Raw genomic sequence first — 24,194 nt, forward strand, 5'->3', positions numbered from 1 at the left:
CACGTTTAATCTTAAATGGATGAAAAAAAATCAGTTTTCATATTTTCCTGTTTAAAATAAACTAAAACAAAAAATACATTTAAATAAATTGACTAGCTACAAATGTAAAAATACATTTAAAAATGAAATAATTTAAATTAAATGTAAACAAGATGCAGATCAATCATGTTAATTAAGTCAAACAACATGAAAGAGAAACTGTGCATTCAGGGCCAAATAATCCCACATCAAATGAATTTTGTGACCTTCAAGTTGATCGTGAGTGACATTACCCGGTGTGAAAAGAGAGAGGGTTCAGACCAGGGTCAAATTGACAGCTCTCACAATGCATCAGACCTGTCACTTCTGATTAGTACAGAATCAGAGGCTCATTTTTCCTCGGGTGAGCTGGATCTAAATGAGCTTGTGTAATATCTGTGAGCGGTGTACCTCTGCTGCAGACAGTGACGCTCTTGAGAGCGCACTCCTCCTCCGCAGGTACGGGAACAGGTGGACCAGCTGCTCCATTCACCCCACCACTGCGCTACCTCGTCTGGCTGCCTCTGGAAATCCTCCCTCCCCTCACTGCTGTCCTGGCAAAGACAGAGACACAGTGCTTCACTGCTGCACACTTGCATGATAACATGGAAAATCTGTAAACAATGGCAATTATTGTCAGACACAAGCAATTCTCTGTGTAACTTGTGGGTAAAAGCGGTCATGACTCTCAAGGCACTAATATTAATCAAATGTTGTTGTAGTACAGATCTTGTTTCCTATGTTGGAATCAAGCATTTATAGTAAAATATTAAAAACTGCACCTTATTTAAAGAGAACGGTAGAAATGTTATTTAATAAAGAATATAGAGACATTGGAATTAAAACCACTTGTCATATCGCAAAGTTTTTATATATTTTTAAATAGATAAAATTGGGATATTGTATATTGTAAGTATTAAAAACTAAAAAAAAATTATTACATAGTTTAAGACTGAAAGCAACTTAAGACAACACATTTGCATATTTAACATTAATAAAGTAAATAAATAAAGTATTTATAGCTTGTTTGTTGGACTCAAATACCTGCTGTGAAGTATTAACAACTCACAACTTCATTAACAATGCATTTGCAATATAACACAGAATGTGAAGATTCCGTAGTGGTGATCCTCTTGTATATAAGTAGTAAAAATGAAAGGGTAGAATAGAGTCTGTTGTGAATAGAAAATAAAGGGCAGAATAAAAAAGAAAAATAGGACAGTAAAAAAAAAAGATCTTTGGCTAAAATCTAAAACAGACTGGCTGTCTATGAATTTTCATCGAAGAAGCCCAGACAAGCCTAGACATTAAAGTTTAGAGAGACTTTGTGACTTGAGAGAGAGAGCACAGTGGAGGGCAGTTTTAGGGAAGAGATGGAGTCGAAGGTGAATGGAGCCCCCCTAATGGCCCAGATGAAAGGGCCAGCGACTGTAGGCAAATTAAGCAGACTCCTGTTGTCTAGACAGCAGGTTAATCGCTCCTCTTCAAGCCGTGCATCAGTGAACTTTAACACAACACAGGCACGGCTCCATGGAAAGTCTTGTGAAGCTCTCAAAGAAAAGAGTTAGATCTCATACCAGCTTTAATGGTCAACGTTCGGATTTTGGTATAAGGAGGAGGATTTACACAAAGACCATTTTCTTCCTAGAGCTTTATGCACCCGTTGACCCATCCTGAATAGTGTGCTGTTTAATCCACAACTGACATTTGGAAAGTTATGGTATGTTTAAGCTTGAAATCCACTTGTCTGAAAGGGACATTTTGACATAGATGTCCACTTACTGTCTTTTTTCATGACTGAGTCTCTTTAGAAACACAGTTACAGCAGAATATAGACTTACAGTAAAGTATGACCCTTAAAGTAAAACACTTACTTGTCCTGCAGGCTTGCAGAAATGCATAATTGTATGTTTAGCTGTAAGGGAGTCTAGAAGCCCCTCTACAAACCCAAATAGCTTGGCAAGAGCAAATCCAGTGACCCCCGCCCCGAACGCAGGGGATGTTAAGGGGATCTTGTCCAAACAAGAGTCTGCATGTCCACATGTTTCTTATCTGAATGCCCTCTGGATGTTTAGATTCTAAATATACAATAGACTTTTCCCCACTTTCTAATGCATCCTAAAACGGAGACCCCCTAAGGAGACCACATGGGGCCCGATGAGTTTCGAAATGTCACTTCAGTTGAGTTTAGTTTGCTGATGCTTGAACACGGCGCCAGTCAGGTCGAAACGGTCATAAACGTGCTGAACTGAGCATCAAAACATATTTTATCGAACAACAGTAATATTGCTTTCAAACAGCACGGATGAATAAGGCCCATAAATGTTAGACCAAACAAATGAGGGAAGGACAATAAGCTATTTACGGACTACTTCCAGAAAACGATCTAAAGCTCCACATTGACATTCTTTTGATTCGAATCTTTTCAGTGAATCAGTAGAATCCGATTCAACACCTCTTTGAATGATTCATTCATGAATTGGACTGAATCAACGGTTATCTAGTCAACAACTTCGAATGGCTCTCTTAAATTGGGTGAAATGTTTAATGGTAACCAGTACAACTTGATTGAATTTAATGACAGCTTTATAAACATATATATGAGTTTGTTTTAAGAAAAAACTAAAATAAATAAATAAATAAATAATTTAAATTATTTTTAGAATCATTCAGTATAAATTCTATTTCTTTTAACGATCTAAATGACTAGTGTGGCGATGTTTTTAAGAGATTAATCATGGCTGCAACAACACAAAGTAACAAAATTAGGTCAAATGTAGGCCTAACTTTACTTTAAAAAATGCTTTGAAATGTTTATAAAAAGTTGAAATGTTCATTTATTTATTTACGAACATTATTTAAGGTTACAAAAAAAGTTTCATCAAGTACAACATTATAAGGACATTTTGAGAATGCTAATCGCAGAACGTTTTTTTTTTCAACATTATGAGAATGTATATTAAATATTAATGAAGTTATATGAACGTTCCATAATCATTAAGTATTTATGTAGCCTAATGTAAAAAAAAAATCGTAAAGTGTGAGAACATTCCCCGTTAGTTGAGAAAACATTTTTACCTTTGAAGAAGAGTACGTATACACGGGACCGTTTGATGACGTAATTACGTGGTCGCTGAATTTGTTTTTTTTTAATAAGGTTCTTTGAAACTAACTGTTCGAAAGAACCGATTCGCGGAAATGAGTCGGAGTTCTAATCACTAGATTCACCTCGATTCAACTCACTCTTGACTCAAACATGCAACAGAAAGAAAAGTTGTCACCGGCACAGAGTCCAGAACCCAAGTAAAAAAGATTTTCAAGATTATTAATTCACTTGTAATTCATTAATTAGCTCACGAACTGTTGAAGTACGCTCGCAAAATATATAAAAGTGCACGCGGTTTAATAAATCGCTATCAAAATCGTAAAAAAATAATGTGCAGCTTTAATATGGGAAATTCCAGACATAAAAACTCCAGCTGGGCTTTGATCTCAGAACCCTAAACACCACAAAACGCGGTTTAAAAGAGCAATGCCGTGCTCGTGCTCGTGGTCAAAACCGTGTTTTGGGGTGAAAGTTTGATGTTAAGCCCGCCACAGTGGCTCTTCTCGTTTCCCGCATTGTAACCGGCATTTGTAACTGAGTGCTTATTCAAACCAGCGTTAGTACATCAAGACTTCGACTTCAAGCTCAAAGAGTGTTTCACAGCGATCTGTAGAAAAATGAACGCGATTTACCTTAACATTTGCACCTGCTGCCGTATTATTAATCCATAAGTGTAATACAAAGTAGTGTAGTAGAATATGTCCGAATCTTGCAGTCCAGAGACAGTACATGGTTCATTTGAGAACAAGGAGACCTCGCCCCCCTGATCTTAACCAAAGACTAAAGAGAGAGAGGGGCTCGCACTTTGAGGTCTAACGGTGAATGAAACCCTTGATGCATTAATGGCTTTACAACCTGCTGGAAGAAAAGAAAAGGGGGCTGGTCAGACCCACTGTGATTGACCTTGTAGATTTCAAAGTACAGCATCCATCTCTACTAGGATCCAGAAACAGACGTCTGCCTTCATTAGTCATGTGAATAGTCTGAGTGAACTACTAATAACAGGACAGTTACACAAAGGCGCTTGGAATCACCTGGCAATTTTTAGCAGCCTTATCCCCTGATCACAGCTTTCATGTTATTGCCATATTTTTCAAAAAACATCCAATTAATTTGAGCTGCAAACATAAAGAAATGCAAAGGAAATATTTACAAGGTGAAATCATAGGATTTTAAAGGGTCATTTGCAGTTTTCCCTTGTGCATATAGAAAACATGATAAATTGATGGCAGTTGTGAGAGAAATGTAGATCTAAGCACCAATTTAACTGCAAATTAACCTTTAAATCGTGTTGACTAATGTCTAATGTTTCACAGCAAATCTACTGCACTACACATACATGCCCTCAAATATTCATCATAATAATCATAGTATTTTTTGTTTGTTTTGTTTTGTTTTGTTGAAAGTCAGAACACCAGAAAATTCTGGTTAAAAGCTTTTTGTAACTATAACAGACACAAAGGTTAAGAGGAAAATCAAAATGCACATTATTGCAACTTTGACTGTATTCCAATCACATAAGCTATGTTCTCATGCAACAATAAATTTAGGTTTCTGACAACAAAAGCATGTTCAGACACCCCACCAAAGAACCTGTGTTGTACCACTGATTTCCTAGACTGTACATTCGGCTTGAAAAATTACAGCTGCATAACTTAAACCCACTATTATATAGATTTAGAAAACATGTATATAATATAACTTAGTTAACTTTACAGTAAAAACAGAAAAACATTGCATCTTGTAAAGCAAAAGCTGCAAGCTGATAATAAACAAATCCATTAAGACGTTTTTAACGTCAAAATGTTGCTTCTGGATAAAACATGCAATGTTACAAACAACACAGATGGTCGTTGATGGACTGGAGTGCAGATTACTTGTGGATTACTGTGATGTTTTTATTAGCTCTTTGGATTTTGGGCACCCATTCACTGCAGAGGATCCATTGATAAACAAGTGATGTACTGCTAAATTTCTTCAAATCTGAACTGATGAAGAAACAAACTTATCTACATTTTCAACAAATTATCATTTTTGGCTGGACTATTCCTTTAAACAGCCATTAATGGATGAGGATGTATTTTTAGGATCCATCAGTGACATACACAGGATGAAAACTCCACACTGGAACATTGCCAGGCTGTTGCAGATACTTGATATATTGAACAATAGACACCTGTGATGAAAAACATGACTTTTGATTAAAGACCTATGGCAGCATACTTGTAGGTTTGAGTCAATGACAAGAACAGCTTCAGTGCCGGTTCACACTGCTGAAGGGCATTGTACCTACACAATAGACTTTTGTATGGATCTGCCAAACTAGAGGAATCTTTCTCTTACAGACACTGACATATGGACATTCCCACTAAAATAATATGAAATGCAATGATCAAATGAATAAACACAAAGAGCTATCTGTCAGGTATTTTGGAGTATCCAGGACACTTAAAAATCCATGACACTATCATTATGTTAGACAGCTATGAGAGTATTGGATTAATAATTGGATCGTAAAACAATCAAGTATAGTATAAGGTGTTTATATGCCTTTATAATACAAGCAGATTTAGAATTTACATAGAACAAAAAAACATAGATTGAAGAGACTTATTTACAAATAAAGCATTTATTTGGACTGTTGTTGCTTTTTGCAAAAACAACAACAACAAATAAAACTTTCTCAGAAATAATCTTCTAGTCTTTTTATTTATGCACAGTGATATTCATCATTAAGTCAGTTTGCCTCAGGTTCACAAGCATCTTAGAAGAGAACATATCCACTGATGTAATTCATTAATCTGCATGTTCTACAAATTTTGACATCCAGAAAGTGTATAAATAACTAATAAAAATTAATTATATGGTTTATTATTTGAACCCTAACAGACATTGGCTTCTGCTGATTTTATTATATTCATTTATTTTTTTTTTTTGCTTGAAAAAATTGAATGTTTGCACATGCTCTTTGAACTTTTGAGTTTGTATCTATTACTTACAAATTCTATGCACTTACATTTATTACTTTACATTTATTCATTTAGCAGAAAGTGACTTACAATTGGGGAATATATCAAGTGATTCATCTTAAAAAGGCAAATAGACACAGAAAGTGCTTGTGCTTGTCATACCAAGTTTCAAGCATTGTTCAAATAAGAACAAGCAAGACATAATGGATGAAGTCAGATAGTGACGAAAGAGCTGAGTTTCTGGCTGTCGCTTAAATATTGTCAGGGATTCAGCATTCCGGATAGGGGTTGGAAGATCATTCCACCAGCCAGAAAACGAAACGAAAATGTTCTGGAAAGTGATTTTTTGCCTTTTTGTGATGGCACCACAAGGCGTTGCAAACTAGTGGATCTCAGACTTCTGGAGGGGATGTAGATTGGTAATAGTGAGTGAAAGTAGACAGGTGCTGAGCCTGTGGCTGTTTTATATGCAGGAATCAATGTCTTGAACTTGATGCAAGCCGTAACTGGCAGCCAGTGCAGGGAAATAAAGAGAAGTGTGACATGGGCTCGTTTGGGCTTGTTAAAGACCAGTCGTGCCACTGCATTCTGAAACATTTGTAAAGGTTTGACTGTGCATGATGGAAGTCCAGCCAAAAGAGCACTGCAGTAGTCCAGCCTAGAAGTGACAAGGGCCTGGACAACAAGATGTGTAGCATGCTCTGTTAAGAAGGGCCTGATCTTTCTGCAAAATATAACAGTTTTTGCAATGTGGTCTTTGAAAGTCAGCTGGTCAACAAAGATTACACCAAGATTTCTGACCAAACTTGATGGGGTAATTGTTGATGAACCTAACTGGACAGTAAAGTCATACTGTAGATTTGGAGTGGCCACTTTAATAAGTTGTTTAGATAAGATTAGTTCTGCTAAAAACATACATTTTAAAATTGGGAGAAAAAAAGGGTGAATTAAGGTAATCTGGGACCCATCCCCCACTTTCAACTTATTACGATTTAAAATGAGACAAATTAGTTGCATATCCTGTTTCATGGTCCTGTTTGTAGCAAGGGTGTCTGAATAAAAATGATAAATTGAGTGAAATGACATCACAGTTTCACTGCAATAAATACAATAAATACATTTTCATAAATGAAGGTTTCATCAAATTAAGGTTTGGTGAATATTTGGAACATTATTTTATGTTTGAAAAATCTTGCCCATTACAATAATCTTTTGTCTCTGACCATTGGTTTCTTTTTCCAGGGGTCCTTTACAATTTGCTAATTGGCCATTAAATTAGATTAGAATGTCATCTTAATTACATCAACAACCAGGTAGAATATGTTAATGCTGCCACTGCGTGAGATTTACGAATAAAAGTACACATCATATGTTTTACATTACTCAGGTCAAAAAAAAAAAAAAACAAAAAAAAAAACAAGAAACAGCTTTTGAGGACTTGCAATTATTTGAATTGCCAGCAGATGGAGAAAAAGCACTACTTCAGATGCAGTGTCTTCGGCTTTGGGAGAATTTCATTCAGTAAATCTTGATGTTTTGCTAAAATAGATAGAAGCATTTATTTATTTATTTTTTTTTTGCTGTTGTTTTTTTTACTCACAGATAACTAATTAATTTATCTAACACCTCTAGAGAATTATTTAATAATTAAGACATGTTGTCATATTTAATTAATGTGCTTTGTACTTTAGCCTGTCATGAAAATAGTATTTTATGTTTACATTTATACGTGTGCGTAATTAACATTATAAATTAATTTGTTTATTGTGAGGCAGTAAAAGGCGCGGGTTTGGGTCATTGATCTAATGGCAGAACTCCTCCCTGTCTTTAGGTTCCTCCCCACTCACTTACAGCAAACCTTTCAAATATCCATTCATCACCGGCAGTACAACACAAAGAAGGTCTTCTTTCCGTCTGTAGAAACCATAAGCAACTGATTTTAACCAAACCTAGGACCATTTTGACGTCATTAGGGAAACTCTTTACATATTCAGTAATTAATGGATTATTGATTGACATATGGAAATATATAGGTTACATAAAGAATAATTGCATTTTTGTCTGGGACGAGCACCAAAAGAATCTTAATCTTAATTTACTAAAATTGGCAACTCATCTTGTCTGATAAATTTGCATGATGGAATTATTGTTTTTTATTTTTTGCTGGGGCTCGTTTTGTTTAACACGAGCCAGTGTGATGGAGCAACAGACTGCTGACAATATAGACAACCGTCCAACTCTAGAAGATGAAATGGACAATCAAGAAAACATCTTAACACAGGTAACTTTTCCTGATTAAATATTAAAATGATCACATGATGTCAGGATCACAGGAGAATTTTGCAGTATTGCTATTATTATTATTATTGAAATTTCTATGTAAATACTAAATTATATTAACTGCTTTTTGACCAAATATTCTATGTAAATGTAATAATAATATTATTGTTTGATTCTATATAAACATGTTTGATTATTATTAAAATTAAATAAGGTGATTTCTGACCAAACAAGTGTTAAAAATAATAGTAATAATGCATTTGATTATTATTGGAATTTATAGGCTATTAACTAATAGGCTGATTACTAGTTGTTTAAAGTGATATTTGGCCAAAAAAAAAAAGTAAAATATGTATATAAATCTAATAATATATATATAAACCAAAATGTTAAACTGTTACAAGAAAAAAAAACATTATTCACTGTCATTATTTACTCTTATAGCTCATTGGAGACTATGATAAAGTGAAGACTCTGTCTGAGGGCTCAGACTGTCAGTGTAAGTGTGTAGTAAGGCCTCTGAGCAGGAGCGCATGCAAACGCATTGAAGAGGGCCAGGCAAAAGCTGAGGACTTCTACACAGTGGAGACAGTCACTGCGGGACCCAGCTGTAAGAAGTGTGCCTGCATCGCCCCTCCCTCTGCCCTCAACCCCTGTGAGGGAGACTTCAGATTCAAGAAGCTCCAAGAAGCTGGACGGGACGATATCAAGGTAAAGGGTTTTTAACTGAATCAGGATTCATGCACTGGTGTTAATAGATAATTCTTAAAAATACTGACTAGTTCTATTTAATTAGATGACTTTTAGTCTTTTTTAGACATAAATTAGTCAATATTATAAAGAACTTCTATTAACCCACTCTATTATCCACTTTTTATATCTTGATGTTTCAGCTCTCAACCATAATGGACCTTCTCGAGGGAGCATTTTATGGGATGGACTTGTTAAAACTTCATTCCATCACAACAAAACTTCTGGAACGGGTTGATAACATAGAGAAAGTGAGTGCAATACTGATACTTGTTCTCAGAATTAATTAATAGCATATATAAGCATCTATGATCATTAAACAGTATTCTGATAGAACATCTTATATCTTATGCTTATAATAATATAAAGTACATTACATTTATTAACACACATGCTTGAAAAATAAAGGCTCTTTATTGCCATCTTTGCTTTCATTATAAACCATCCATGTAAACTCTCCATTGCATTAAAGGTCTTTAAAAAATATATATTATATATTGTATTCTTTTGAAACCTTCATTTTTTGGAAGAGTGAATATAATATCCACACACTTTTTGACACAATTTCAGAATATATCATTTAGAGCCTTCTTTCCACATTAGCGTCACCACAGGAAGGCAAATCCAGTCACACACACACCCACAAAGAACAGAGTATGACAGTATTTATTTTTGATTATGCTGTTCCCTGAAACAATCGCACTGCTTTCTATACACTATTCAGAATTACCAGGGCACCAAAAAATCACTGCTTTCAGATTTTGCTACTGGACAAAGGGAAATTGAGTTCAGGTGGTTGGGCGGAACTGCCACCCATGGACATCTATTGTGTTTATATTCTCCTTACAGTCGTTTTCCGGAAACCTGACAAAGGAGAAAGTGAACGTGAAAGGTGAAAAAACACAAGGGAAGGGGCCTCGCTCCAACCAACGGCAAGAGAAGAAGAAACGTCTCAGCGTGCTGGAGCCCTCACTGCAGAAGAATGTGGCAGCTGCTTTTGCTCACAGTGAGGTACAGATACAGCACACACTAGCTCAATCCATTAGAAATGCCCTATAGGCTCTTATTAGTCTCACTTCACAAAGATGACAACTGCCAACATGTATGCACAAATGCACACTGCAAATGTCACACACATTACCACCAGTACCAAACTTTTCCCAATGGAAACAGTGGTCAAATTCACTGTTCCAATGAGTCTGGAAGACACGTCAGTAGAGAAATAGTTGATCAAAGCCGTACAACTTTCCCAAAATGTGCTCAAGACATTAATAGGCCACAAATTCCCCTTCTTCTCATTCAGGACATTTATGCAGCCACAAAGTGGGCAACTTGGAAAGAGACAATTAATGCTGCTTTTATTTGATGCAGTAATGTGATCAGGTTTAATAACATACATTTTTGAAGATAATAATTTAACGGCCAATTTCACTATTTATTCCTGGCCAGAGGAAATATGAGGAAAAGTTTGTTGGAAGTCAGGGCTCCAGCAAACCTGTGCTGAAGAGAAGCAACTCTGAAGGTAAAGAGGAGCCGCATAAACCTGCAAAGACCAAAGCAGGTTCCAATGGCATGACCATCAAAAGTATGACCTTCTACAAAGCCAACACAATGGAGGACAACAAAGGGAAAGAGCACAGTGAGTGTCCGACAGCTCATTTCATTGTAATAATGACTGAAATGCAGCTTTTATAGCTGCAGCTCTCAACTGAGAAAAAAAAACTAAAAAGGGTCAACGATAAGTTCTTGTATTTAGGGTTAAATGTAGGATGAAAAATGTTGAGAAGCTAAATGCAAGTTCAGCATCACTAACAATCATTACACAGTGACCGCTCATATTATTTATTTATTTATTCATTCATTCATTCAACAACCTTGGTTCCGGTCGGAAGTATTTTCCCCAATTATTTTATCTGTAGGGATACTACAAAACAAGCAAAGAGTTCTAAACCATAAACTAAACCAACAAGTTCTTAAATGAATGATAATATTTGATTTCAAGTGCAATTTGATTTAAAACAAAAAGATATATGAAAATGAGTCACCAGTTTATTTAACATTTACTTAAAATGAATGACAATCCCATAATGCACTACAACTTACATTATTAAGTTATACAACAGAAAACCAAAGTATGCTAATAGTATATTTCAAATTTGTTGTTAAATATTAATTTATTTATATAACATTATTGCATATAAATACATTACTGTATTTTACTATTTTTCAAATAAGTCTCATATGCTCAGCCAGTCTGCATTTATTTGATTTAAAAAAAAATAAGTTTAAAAAAAAAAATCTTTCAGAAATGTTGTTTTCAAAATATTTTTGTGGGAACTTAATGTTGTTGTTTTTTTGTTTTTGTTTTTGATGAATAGAAAGTAGCATTTATTTTAAATAGATTTCTTTGAAACATTGTAAATGTTTTACCGTCACTTTTGATCAATTTTATATGTGTATGTTTTGGCTGAATAAATATGTGAATTAAAAAAATATAAATTACCCTTACAGAGTCAGCAGCATTTTCAGATTAAAAACAAGAGTACGCCAAAGTTAAACTAAGCATTTTATGTTTCTTCCCTCAACAGTTTCCACTGCAGCACATGAGGTTGTAAGTGGTGATGGCTCGGTGGATTTAATAATTGAAGACCAGCTCCATAAGCATGAGCTGCCTGCGACTGTTACAAGACCTGAAACCGCTTCAACAGTGACCCCCACACCGTCAGTGAACCTCGACACACAGAACGGAGACCCTACTGCTGCAAACATGCCAAATATAACAAGGCAAATCGAAGGAGAGACTGTAAAAGCCAAGAAGTCAAGCACAACCACAACAGCAAGGGCAATTCTGCCAACGTCAATGCCTTTAACTACCACAATGTCACCAAGCATCAGTGCAACAACCATCGCAACTCCTCTTGCAGTGCCTCGTCTGGCCAGTGTCACAGCACCTGCAAAGAGGTCCAAACTTAGCTGGGATGAAGCTACAACGCAAACAAGCACACAAGCTCCAAAGAAGCCCAAAGAACAAGGTAAGCTTGATTCCAGATCCAGACTGGAAGAAAACGAACTTAAAAGAGTTTAGAGGGGCGGTGATATGTAGATGCTTCTCTTCTGGATTTGTTGTTTACAGGGATCTGCAAGGACACACTAGCAAGCATCGCTGATCCTGTTACACACAACTCGTACGGCAAAAAAGAAGGTGCATGGATGAAAGACCCGAAAGGCAATGGAAAAGTGATATATGTGACTGACCACTACTATGGAAACCAGCTGCTGGAATTCCGTGATATGGACACCTTTAAACAAGGTACATGTTTTTGTAAAATAGAAACTGCTGCATTTAACTGCTGCGGCTGCTCATTTGAAGCATACTGTACTGCATATCTTCCTTTTTTGTAACGTACAGAAAAAAAAAAAACAATTTTCAGAATACTTTATACTATTGGTTAGACTCCAAACTCGTTCAAAATAATAACACATTTACATATACAGTACTGTTCATAAGCATCAGACTTATTATTTATTTATTTTCAAGAAATGTGTACTTTTATTCAGTATAATAGCAATGATAAGAGAACATACATTTATTATTAAAGAATGCTGTTACTTTGAACTTTCTATTCATTAAACAGTCTTACAAATTTAGCATAGTTTCCACAAAAATATAAAGGCCTTTTTAAAACATAATAATAATAATAATAATAATAATAATAACATATATATTCTGATTTCTGAAGGATCATGTGAAATTGAAGACTAGAGTATTTTACATTTTAAATGTAAAAAAAAATATATATATTCAAATGGAAAACATTTAATTGAAATTACTGTAATATTTCATGATATTGCTGTTTTTACTGCATTTTTGATCAAATAAATGAAGCTTTGGTGAGCATAAACTTACAGACCCCAAACATTTGAATAGTTTCTCTTCAGATTTTACAACCAACAGATCTACATCTTACACACAACATCTGAATCATTTCTGCTACTACCATTAAAATATAAAAAGCCACTTCATTTAGGAGACGATATGTCACAATATCATTTTTTTTCACAAAGCATGAAAGAGTCATTATACATGCAAATATACATCTGCCTTTATGTTGTGCAAGAAGATAATAACCAGCCTCTGCAGTATATGACATTTGTTCCTCTTTTCTTTTTCTCATAGGGCAGTTTAGCAACTCCTACAAACTCCCCTATAACTGGATTGGCACTGGCCATGTGGTCTACGGTGGCTCTTTCTTCTACAACAGAGCCTTTTCTCGTGATATAATCAGGTTTGATCTTCGTCTCCGGTATGTAGCAGCCTGGACCACCCTTCATGACGCAGTGTTAGAGGAGGAAGAGGCTCCCTGGAGTTGGGGAGGACATTCAGACATTGACTTTGGTGTGGATGAGAGCGGGTTATGGTTAGTGTACCCGGCTCTGGACGAAGAAGGATTTCACCAAGAAGTGATCATCCTGAGCAAGCTCCGACCCTCTGACTTACACCAAGAGAAGAACTGGAGGACGGGCCTGAGGAGGAACTTCTATGGAAACTGCTTCATCATCTGCGGCGTTCTGTATGCTGTCGACAGTTTCGAGCGCACGCATGCCAATATTTCCTATGCATTCGACACGCACACACACACCCAGATGATTCCCCGTCTCCCTTTTGTGAACAACTACACTTACACCACACAAATTGACTACAATCCTAAGGAACGTATGCTATATGCATGGGACAATGGCCATCAGGTGACCTATGATGTAATATTTGCTTATTAACAGTAATTTAAACACTTGAAAACTTTATCGATGTACTGCGTGCAGCACTTTCTGTATAAAATAGTAAAATGATTATGTGTCGTAGTGGGTTGTAGATCAGTCTACATGACAAATATTTTTTATGGATATTTCATTATGTCATTTTGTCTGTTGCATGTCCTTTGTATTTGCTTTTTTAGTGAATGTTTATTGATCTCAAAGGGGTAAAAATGGGATTGAGCTATTCATGACAAGGTTCTCACTGCTCATATGAAGTGTAAATGTATGTTGTATATAATGTAATTAAAAATAAACCTTACAGCAAGTTCTTTTAATCCTGTTGGTTCAAGTTTCATTGCTTTAGCTTCCTTTGAGGTCAGCATAAAACATAATTTGCAACTCATTTAACTTTCATATTATGGCATACTTCAAAATGAAACGATATACTCAATGAGAGAGTAAAAAGTAAATTTCTTTCAGTAAAGTAAGAGGGATTTGTGATGCCAGCCACAAATAAAATCCCCTTAAGCTAACAAATGACAAGGGCAAACATTTGTATCTTTGGACTAACATGCATTAATGTATTTTGCCCAAAAAGACCATATATTGTGCATTAAATTGTGCATTGTTCTTAAGGACTGGTCCTTCAAATAACATCTGTTGTCAGCAGACTCTACTGTAATCTCCACTTCCTTGAATTTCTCCTCAGAGGAATTCCTGAGAAAACCAGATGAGAAAGAGGAAGGATCTTGAGCTTGACGGCACCTTGTGGAATTGACAAAAACATCACCATTACAAAGCACTAGTGTTGTCGAAATCAAAACGTCCGTAGTACAAATGGAAGTAAAATTTCAAGTGCCTCCGTTCATATCTAGGTACAATAGCAAAGAAAAACTGGAGGAAATTTTATTTAGGAATATTATTTAACAATAAACCTTTTGGAATTGGTACCAAGTACTGTATGTTTGACAACACTATAAAACCATTTTCAATAATGCAAACATATAGTTGGAAGAAAATAGTAACTTACATGTTTACCATTTTATTTCATTTGACCAGACCGTGTATATTTTATATTATAATGTATAATATAATATATGACAAATCTAATAGAGACCTGTGATCTGAATATCAGTTATGATAGAAGGCTATTAATAGACTCACAGTTATTAGCATTGAGCTTGGTTGAAACAATCTCAATGAAAACAGCATGCTCAGTCTTTCTCCTTATCAAACATGTGCAATCAGTTTCCTTTTTGGAAATATTGCCGTGAGAGTTAAAGCTGCTCCATTAATGTCAGTCTGGTTTGAGAAAATGACTTCTCGAGTGAAAAAAACAAAACTTGCTCAATCGCTGACAGAGTCTGAGTGTTAGACAAGATGAAGTGACAGCTCTGATACGCCAGTGACAGTCACTCTAAGTACTTTATATGACTTACATGACAACCTTTGGATTAAATCGCCTTAAAGCATTATGAGAATGGCAGAGAAAAACGTTGGCTGTGCAGTCGGGCTGTGGGGAACCGTTCAGACAACTACATATTAACAGGGCTCTGAATGGCGGCCACATCTGCAGAGCTTTGAAGAAGTACAGTAGGGCTTGAAACCCAAGAGGTCTCCACAGAGGCTTTACTTTGGCCAGGTCCACCGTCTGTCTGGGCGAGCTGAGTTCATTATGCTAAATAACTCTGATGTCAGCCAACACAGTCATTCACTCATGTTGATAATGGGCTTCCCTGCTCTTATTCTTCTGACATAGTTATATTGTCCTGACTGCTGTGGAGTCATTCATTTGGTTCAGGCCCTTCTGTTGGATAGCTCAGTATCATTTTACCATGAACCCTAGACAATTAGGGTCCTCGCACATTAGTTATGTCAACCAAAGTCCAAAATTAGTACCCCTAAATGTACCTTTCCTCAGCCGAGAAAACAGTAACTCACCAATTGGCCAGAATTTCAACATCACATTCTTTAATTTGTACTGAAGAAGTGATAATATGACTGAGGTAAGCGCATGTGACATCGAAATCGATCTGTCTACCAAAGAAATCATTAGTAACTGACATGACTTTACCATTTTTCCTCAATGAAAAATTACTATTAAAAAATGTATCTGATTTAAAGGGATACGTCACCCAAAAAAGAAAATTCCTTCATCATTTACTCACTCTAATGCCGTTCCAAACCCATAAGACTTTAGCTAATCTTTGAAACAAAAATTCTTTTTAGTCAACCTGAAAGATTTCTGTCACTCAATGGAAAGTCCATTCCACAAAAATGTAGAAGATTCAGATAAGGTTATAAGGTCATCATAAAACACTTTATATAGATACATGATAGGTAAAAATGTATAGCCTGAATTTACTGTAAGTCGCTTTGGATAAAAGCATCTGCTAAAGCATAAATGTAATTTTTAATTTTAATTTAATTTTAATTTAGGCTTTTATTTAATTGCTTGCTTCATATGGATTGATTTTATGATGCCTTAATCTTTCAGTGGAAGGATAGAAACATCTCAGGTTTTATAAAAAATATCCTCATTATGTTTTGAGGATTAACCAAAGTCTTAGGGGTTTGTTGCACCGTGAGCAGATGACCGAATTTACATTTTTGGGTGAACAGTCTCTTTAAATGAATGAACTTTATCGATTTTTGCCTTGTGTATTTCAAGAAAAAGTAGAGAAAGTCCAAGATGAAAGAAAGAGGGAACATAAGAAGCTCCTCAAAGTGCTGACCCTTAACATGTGAGAGGATGGTGAGGGGATGTTGTTGTCATGCAATGAGCCGGGGTGAGAAATTCTCCCTCTGGGCGTATCTAAGCCCATCAGGCATGCACTCTCTTAAAAAGACATGTCTTCACAGTAATGGGGGCCACTGAACTTGCCTGGGGAATCCTCTGGAGCCATACAATAACAGGCCAAAGACAATGACCCAGAGGCCAATTCAGCTATAATTCTCTAGCACACTTCAGCTGAACTCCAGACGAATGAGGTTAAAGATGTCGTGCAGAAAAACAAGGTAAGATGAGAACGGGAGGTCATAAATCCCAGCATACTGTCAAGAGCTCCTAGAAACATTTTGGGGCTTTTAACTGGTTCTTATACTGTGGGCCTCTTCAAACTCAAACCTACCAGGTGGCTTTCATGGACCACTAATACTAGGCCATGAAAAACACAGCTTCAGGCTTTCAAGAGCGTCTTTACTGACTCCATGAAATGGCTTTACAATGTCCTTTCCTGTGTTGACACGTTCCAACTGAAATAGGATGTTGGGGAAGAACATTCTGTATCAATCTATTTAGTCCTTATGCCTCAAACTACAAGGATTACAGTCACTAAAAATATTTAGCACATGTACACTCACTAGGTCGTTGGTCTTGGAGAAACTCTGAGCCAATTCCACTCAGCCCTTATGGAAAACAGCGCATTATTGGATGGCTGTATTTTCGCAAATGCTCTCCAACAAAGCCTTTAGGTCCAGCTTTTCATTCCCAGAGCAGCTGGGTTATTACCAAAAAAGTGCGGTCACAGTCTGTGCTTTCTATCACTGTAACAGTGGTATACGTACAGTATGTGAATGTGCTCTGGCCATTCAATCAGCCAGTTTAAGTTCTGGGAGCGGAGCTTCTTTTCTTTAGCTTTGAATCAGGAGGAACTGTATCGTGTCTTCACTGACTCACAGATAAAACAACTGGTCATCCAGAACTCTAAAAGTTAATTCGGTTTATGATTTTGTTTTTACATTTACACTGTCAATCTACAAATGAATTACTTATACGATCAGTGCATAATAAAGTCAGCATGAAATGGAAGTTGTGAGTGTCTTTTTCCTATTGTGAAAAACACCTGAGTGAAACTGCTGAAAGTAGGGCCAGACTTGATAGTTTTTTTTTTTTTAAGACATAACTGTATGTTGTATAAGCAGTCACTAGCATTAAAGAAAACTACATGCATGCATATAACCCTCATAGTATAACTGCCACTCCTGGAAACTCAAAAAGTCCAGTGATTGAAATCAGGCATGGTGATTTTCCCTCTCGAGTTCCCATGAGCCCCTTTCTGGCATATCATCACACAGAAACACATTCGTCTTCTCATCTAGTAGTCATCGGCTTGAAATAAGGCTGAAAATCAGGTCTGAAACTTCAGAGGAGCTGTCTGAATAGGGCTAATTGTGGGAGTGTTATCCCTGCATGGCATTAGGACTCCTTTCACTGTAAGACTCAATGGTGATTTATCAGATTAGCATCAAGAGAATGCTTTTACCAAACCTCATCGGACTGCTAATGCAGCCATCAAACACAACATTCCTGGAGACCTTTCAGAGGGGAACTCAACACGCTGTATCTGTATTAGATCAGGCATTACAGATAATTCTTTGAAGTGAATGCAATTATGCTCGTCTGGGCTGAAAGGAAGGCATGCTTTTACTAGCACTGAGCACTGCAGGATGTAGAAGTCATAAAAAGCTCGCTTTTTTTCTCTTCTTCTTCTACTTCAAACTGTAATCAATTTAAGTGTGTTTTTATATGGTATTTAAGGCATATTTCAGGTTCAGGCATTTTATTTTCTGGGGTGAGTGTGTCTCGAGTCTTAATTCATGTTCAATTTGTACCTGACGGACAACCAAGTGTTGATAAAATAGTTTCAGTTTGTAAATTATTTTAAAGTAACTTCAAGTAAGTAAGAGAAAGGAAATATAATTTACTACATTAAAAAAAATAAATAATAATAAACTAAGAGTGGGTAAGTGGGCATGAATGCATTGCAATACTCAGTTAAACTCCATCACAAAATAGTTCCGAAAATTTAATAAAACCATGTAGGTAGCATTCACTTTTTAAAACATTCATATTCACAACAATTTTTTAAAATGTAAATTATTCCAACCTGAATGTAATGCATTATCCAAACATGATAATGCATCAGCAGTGGCAGGACACATTCTTTTCTTCTAACACAATGCAACCAACAATGGTATATTTCAGCCCTGCATCTGTAGCCAGATGTGTCGAGACTGAACAGGAAATGTATCTGGGACAGTCCCCTGAAGGGCCTCTGTGTTGCTGACCATTCAGTCAGCCTTTCATACTGTATGAAAACTCGTTACATGCAATGAACAGTATTTCTACTGTAAATTGGAGTGTTTCAGAATCCTTATCTAGTGATGTTTCAGCTGAGACTGGGAAACATTTCAGGTTAGACAGAAGATGGATGATAAAAAATGACATGAAGAACCTTTAGCCATCAGCCAGGAAGTTAAAATGGAAAGATGATTCACTGTTCTGCATGACAGCTTGCACAAAACCAAAGAGCTGTACTTTTATTCAGTTTTTCCATACTTCCAATGTTTCCACGGTCAGTCACCTGTTACTGTAGCTCCATTTAATTAAAAAGCAGAAAAAAATAAAATTATGGAGCTTGCAGACATGACTGCATAAGAGATGATTCTCTCAAAGCAGAACATGACATTAAGTGTTTTACAATGGTGGTTAAGCACTGGTTTATACGCAGGTTTAACAAATTGTAATGAATTGCTTTATTTTTTATTTTTCCTTTTATATGTTGCCAGAGTTGGGAGAAACCCTAAAATAGTTAATAAATTTATGTATTTTTTTATTATTATTAATATTTATTTATTTTATTTTAAACCCTTTCTAGGGACTCCAGTTCCAAATGAGCATATTCTCTGTATACGATATACTATATTGTATATATAGTATAGCATACTATTTCTATGTACAATGCATTTTTTAAAGAAATTTTACAAATATTAAATCACGTCTGACCTTTTAAAAACTGAGTTTATTAAAGAATCTTGGGGGAAAAAATGGTTTATTTTTATTTATTATTATTTCCAGTTTATTTTTTATTGAATCCTGAACAAAAATCATTTTCCACAAAAAAAAAAATAATAATAAACAATGTTTATTAAAAAAAAATAACATTTACATTTCTTCATTTAGCAGATGGATTTATCCAAAGCACTTCACTGTGAAAAGTAAATCATTAAAGTAACTCTGCTCATTCATTATCCATTAATTCTACGGTCATTTACATTAACTCTAAAACACAACTCAATGAAGTGAAAAATTAAAAATACTGGTAAAACACCCATAAAAAATAAATTTGGAAATTGATATGGTACTTTATACATATTATTATAATTATTTACACAATTTATTTCTAAAATTTATTGTAAGTCAGGGCACATTTGGGTGCAGCTGAATCAACACACGGTTACTGATTTGCAGAAATCAGCCTTCATCCCATCCAGGATTTCCACTAACATTCCATGAGCATCTCAGGACACTCCCGTTACACAGGAGAGGGAGAATTCATCCGCCTGCAGACTGTGGAGAATGATGTAGAGTGACAAACCCTGTGTATAGTCTGATTAATAATGAAATAACAGCAGGTGGAGAAAAAAGACTCTGCATGTAGAGCCTCCTCTGAGAGATCTCTGGCTCTAAAAGAAGATAATTTGTCAGACTGATGATTGTCTGACATGGAAAGCTCTAATAGTCTGATTAAAAGGAGGCATCTTCTATCTGATAGTAGTGAAAGAGTTCTGCTGGCCAGCTGTGTGACACGTCACCGGTATCTACCGCATGAATGCATGATTTTGCTATATATTACAGTTACGTGCCTGCTGCGGGGCCCATGGGAATGTTTAGCACGGATGGGAGTGTTTTTCATGCCCTGTCTGTGATTTGAAGAACCACATGTGCATACGATTTTATTTTCTCTCGGCTCCTGCCCTCATCCAAGTTGAATGGAAAAGGTGACGTTTATGCTGATTAAAAGCTCCTTAAAAGAGCCATTAGATGCTACATGCAATTTTGCTTATTGTTTGAACTAAAATATGTGTTGGCAGTGTGTGTACACAACCACCCTGTAAAAATAAAAAATCCACCCAGTGCTTTTTATGAATTAATCTACTACAATCTTTACCCCTTTATCAAATCAAGTCGATCTCTGATGCCTGTCTTTGTGACATCACACAGACAGGCCCCTCCCACGATAGTTTGATTGACAGTAGCGTTTCAGCACAGACTGGACTGACGTCTTATCTTAGACCCGCCCTGAGTGAGCTGTCATCAGTCCGCCATTGTTTCTCTGCCGGAGCAGATGTAGAAAAGAATGTCTTCTAATAGAATGTTCTGTTGTTGGATGAAATAATGAATATAGCTGTCGTCATTTACTCCTGTCATCTGAGCTGCTGAAGACGCAGTGGATTACATTTGTTTTTGAAGAGAATGCACCCCCGATCCACCTAAATGTGTCTATATTTGTGCGAATCATTCGTGGTCCAGCTTCACCAATGGGAAAAGTGATTATAAGGTTTTTTTTAATGAATCTTTGCAAATCACCTTTTCTAATAATGTGCTAATTAGCAAGTTTCACGATAAATGTGGCTAAAGTAAACAGTCTCTTGGAGAGTAGCTTCGGAAAAGAGGGGCGGGGTCAGCAGAGCTCATTAACATTTAAAGGAAAACGCTACATAACAGCATTACGCAACCACTGAGAAATTTTAACCAAACTATGCTACAGACTATCCATTAAGACTCGAAAGGGTCATATCAACTTGTGGAAAAATGGGTATCTGATGACCCCTTTAAGGCAGAAACAAGCTAAACTCCCCCAATCTGTGTTTAACAGAGCATTTCATTGAGCTCAATGGGGTGTTATAGTTGAAGACCACTAAAACTTTGATGTTTGTTATAGTCATTTACAGGGTAAACTCTAGCTGTAAACTTTAGCTATAAGGAATTCATACTATACCAACTTGGAAAGACTTAACTTGGATGAGGTAAGAATGCAGTAAATGTCAAATGTTTAATTCACACAATATTAATTTGAAATGATGATGTTTCATTAACAGCTGGCTAACTGTCGTTAATACAGCTTAAACTAGAACTTACATCACTCAGGGTATTCATGCACATATAAATAAATCTATATAAAATGAATTTTAATGTTCATTTTAATAAAATGTTTTAATGTTTTGATAAATTTAGATTTTGCCTGTAAATGTTAATTTTATATTCAAAGTAATAGTCCACCCAAAAATAAAATTTAGCTAAAAAAAGTACTCACCCTTTAGGCCTTTTAAGATGTAGAAGAGTTTGTTCCAGTGGTTCCTCTGCAGTGAATGGGTGCCGTCAGAATGAGACTCCGATAAAAACATTACAATAATCTAAACAAGTAACCTACATGACTACAGTCCATCAGTTATCATCTTGTTAAGCAAAAAGCTTATTGAAAGCAAATTATCATTTTTGTGTGATAACTTATTATGCAATACATTTTTAATTATATGATTAATTATATGATTTTGATATATTTATATACATCATTTTATATAACAATTGTTTTATAATTATACCACACATAAAAAAATCAGCTGTTGGTGCTTGTGTTCTGATGCCTTGAACTTTGGTGCTTTTACTGCCCACACAAAAATAAATAAAAATAATAATCATAGAGAACAAAATGTTTAACGTTAGAAGATCATACAGTATTATTTACAAGACAATGCAAGACACATTTTGTGACTTTAGAAGGCATGACTATAAACAATAACTCTGGCTGCAGTTGCATAAACTGCTATGGCTAGTCTTGTGAGTCTTTTTAATGAATTATTTTTTTTACCTTAAGACGATTCATAAAGATTTTAATTTAGTTTCATAGAAACATAGATTGGTTGAATTTGAATCTGACAATTCAGAAACCTAAAAACCAGGCCAAAAAGGCTTCCCTGCAGTTCAGAGAACATGAGATGAGACTGGCAGATGATGTCATTACTCTAGAGTGATCTGTTTACTGCTGTTTGACAGCATGCTTATTTATTCTCCAGTGTACAGAGAGCTGTCCTCATATGCTCTCAACAGTCCTAAAAAAAACACATCAAAATAATAAAAGGGTTCCAAAGAAAAATGGATCCAAAACTAAGCGGATCAGCATAACCACACTCCTGTTAAAGTTTCTTCAACAATACAATCAACGACAAAGAATTGCACAATACCTGTAAAATTTAGCTCCACTGTTGACATTTCAAACAATGTGGTTTTGAGCTACAGATTTCATTGTTATAATGAATAAACTATGCAGAAATGTGTATACTTATAAACTGTGGATGAAGGAGTTTCGGGATGAAATCTAAAAAAAAAAAAAAAAAGCAATGAGCCAAGATGACCTTGGGACTTAAAAAATGCTATCATTGAGATTCCTGTACAGTATGAAGGTCTGCGGTGGGCTGTGGAGTAATTTTGTGCCGGCAGGGAGCAGCTCTACAGCAGAAGTGCTGCCAAAACTAGAAAGCTGGGCCATAACTCAGAGACAGACTCGCACTGGTTACATAAGCAGGTTCTGCTTTAATGTGTTCTGCACACTCCACTTCTCCATCACCTGCATTCACACAGACCAACTGCATTATAATCTTCATATGTCACCCAGACGCCCACCAAATGCATCCCCGGCGATTAGTACACAGAGATTTACTGAATGTGCTGAGAGAAGAAGGGGAAAACTGCTTTAAGATTGGGGATCCTTAAAAGGGCTGCTGTGAAAAGATTTCACAACCGGTTAAACTCATGAAATTATAATAATGCAAAAACATATATATATATATATATATATATATATATATATATATATATATATATATATATATATATATATATATATATATATATATATATATATATATAATTTATTTATTGTTTCCTGTGGATCATATCAGTTAAAAGGTATGTGTGTCTATAGAGGTGTACCATAAGTCAGGTTCTGTCTGGTGTTTTCTGCTCTGTTTTGGATGAGCATTAGGTCCAGGAACAGAATGCAGTGCAGGGTATAGTTTCAGAGAAAAGCCATTAGGGAAATGAATGCACAGACAAAACACATGCACAGACGTTTAACCTGTTCAAATAATTCTGCATATGTTCATATGGGGACAATAAGGTTTGAGCCTGAGAGTCTGTTAATAAAAAGTCAACTGTTGAGGGCTCAGCAACATTCATATTTTATCAGTTATCAGTATATCACAATTTTCTTATTAATTAGTAAATTATAAGGTGTAAAATGAGTTAACCATGTTTTTTGACTACACTGTAAAAAAAAAAATTTTTGAAACATTTGGCAAACTGACAATTAAATATTGACTCAACAAATTGCTTTCAAATAATTATCCCCAAACAAAAAGATGCATTGGGGTAATTTTAGCTTATGGTCCAAAGGTAAAATTAAAAATATATATTCTCTGAACATATTAAATTGTGTTCAGCCAATTAATCAAGTAAAAGTGAAATATCTGTG

The 24,194-nt window shown here is 35.7% G+C and overlaps 2 protein-coding genes across 2 annotated transcripts in view; both read left to right on the top strand.

Annotated features, from left to right (window-relative positions):
* Positions 1 to 24,194, top strand: part of LOC128012867 (cerebellin-2-like) — a 636,721-nt gene that overhangs the window by 194,426 nt on the left and 418,101 nt on the right. The gene's annotated exons all lie outside the window — the stretch shown is intronic.
* On the top strand, positions 7,985 to 14,213 carry LOC128012855 (olfactomedin-like protein 2B). The gene is made up of 8 exons (XM_052595423.1): positions 7,985 to 8,374; positions 8,818 to 9,084; positions 9,267 to 9,374; positions 9,973 to 10,134; positions 10,573 to 10,762; positions 11,712 to 12,155; positions 12,257 to 12,433; positions 13,301 to 14,213. The coding sequence occupies exons 1-8, from the start codon at positions 8,228 to 8,230 to the stop codon at positions 13,897 to 13,899; spliced, it is 2,094 nt and encodes a 697-aa protein (XP_052451383.1). The 5' UTR covers positions 7,985 to 8,227; the 3' UTR covers positions 13,900 to 14,213.

This window comes from Carassius gibelio, chromosome B24 (genome assembly GCF_023724105.1).
Source record: "Carassius gibelio isolate Cgi1373 ecotype wild population from Czech Republic chromosome B24, carGib1.2-hapl.c, whole genome shotgun sequence".
Classification (NCBI taxonomy): domain Eukaryota; kingdom Metazoa; phylum Chordata; class Actinopteri; order Cypriniformes; family Cyprinidae; genus Carassius; species Carassius gibelio.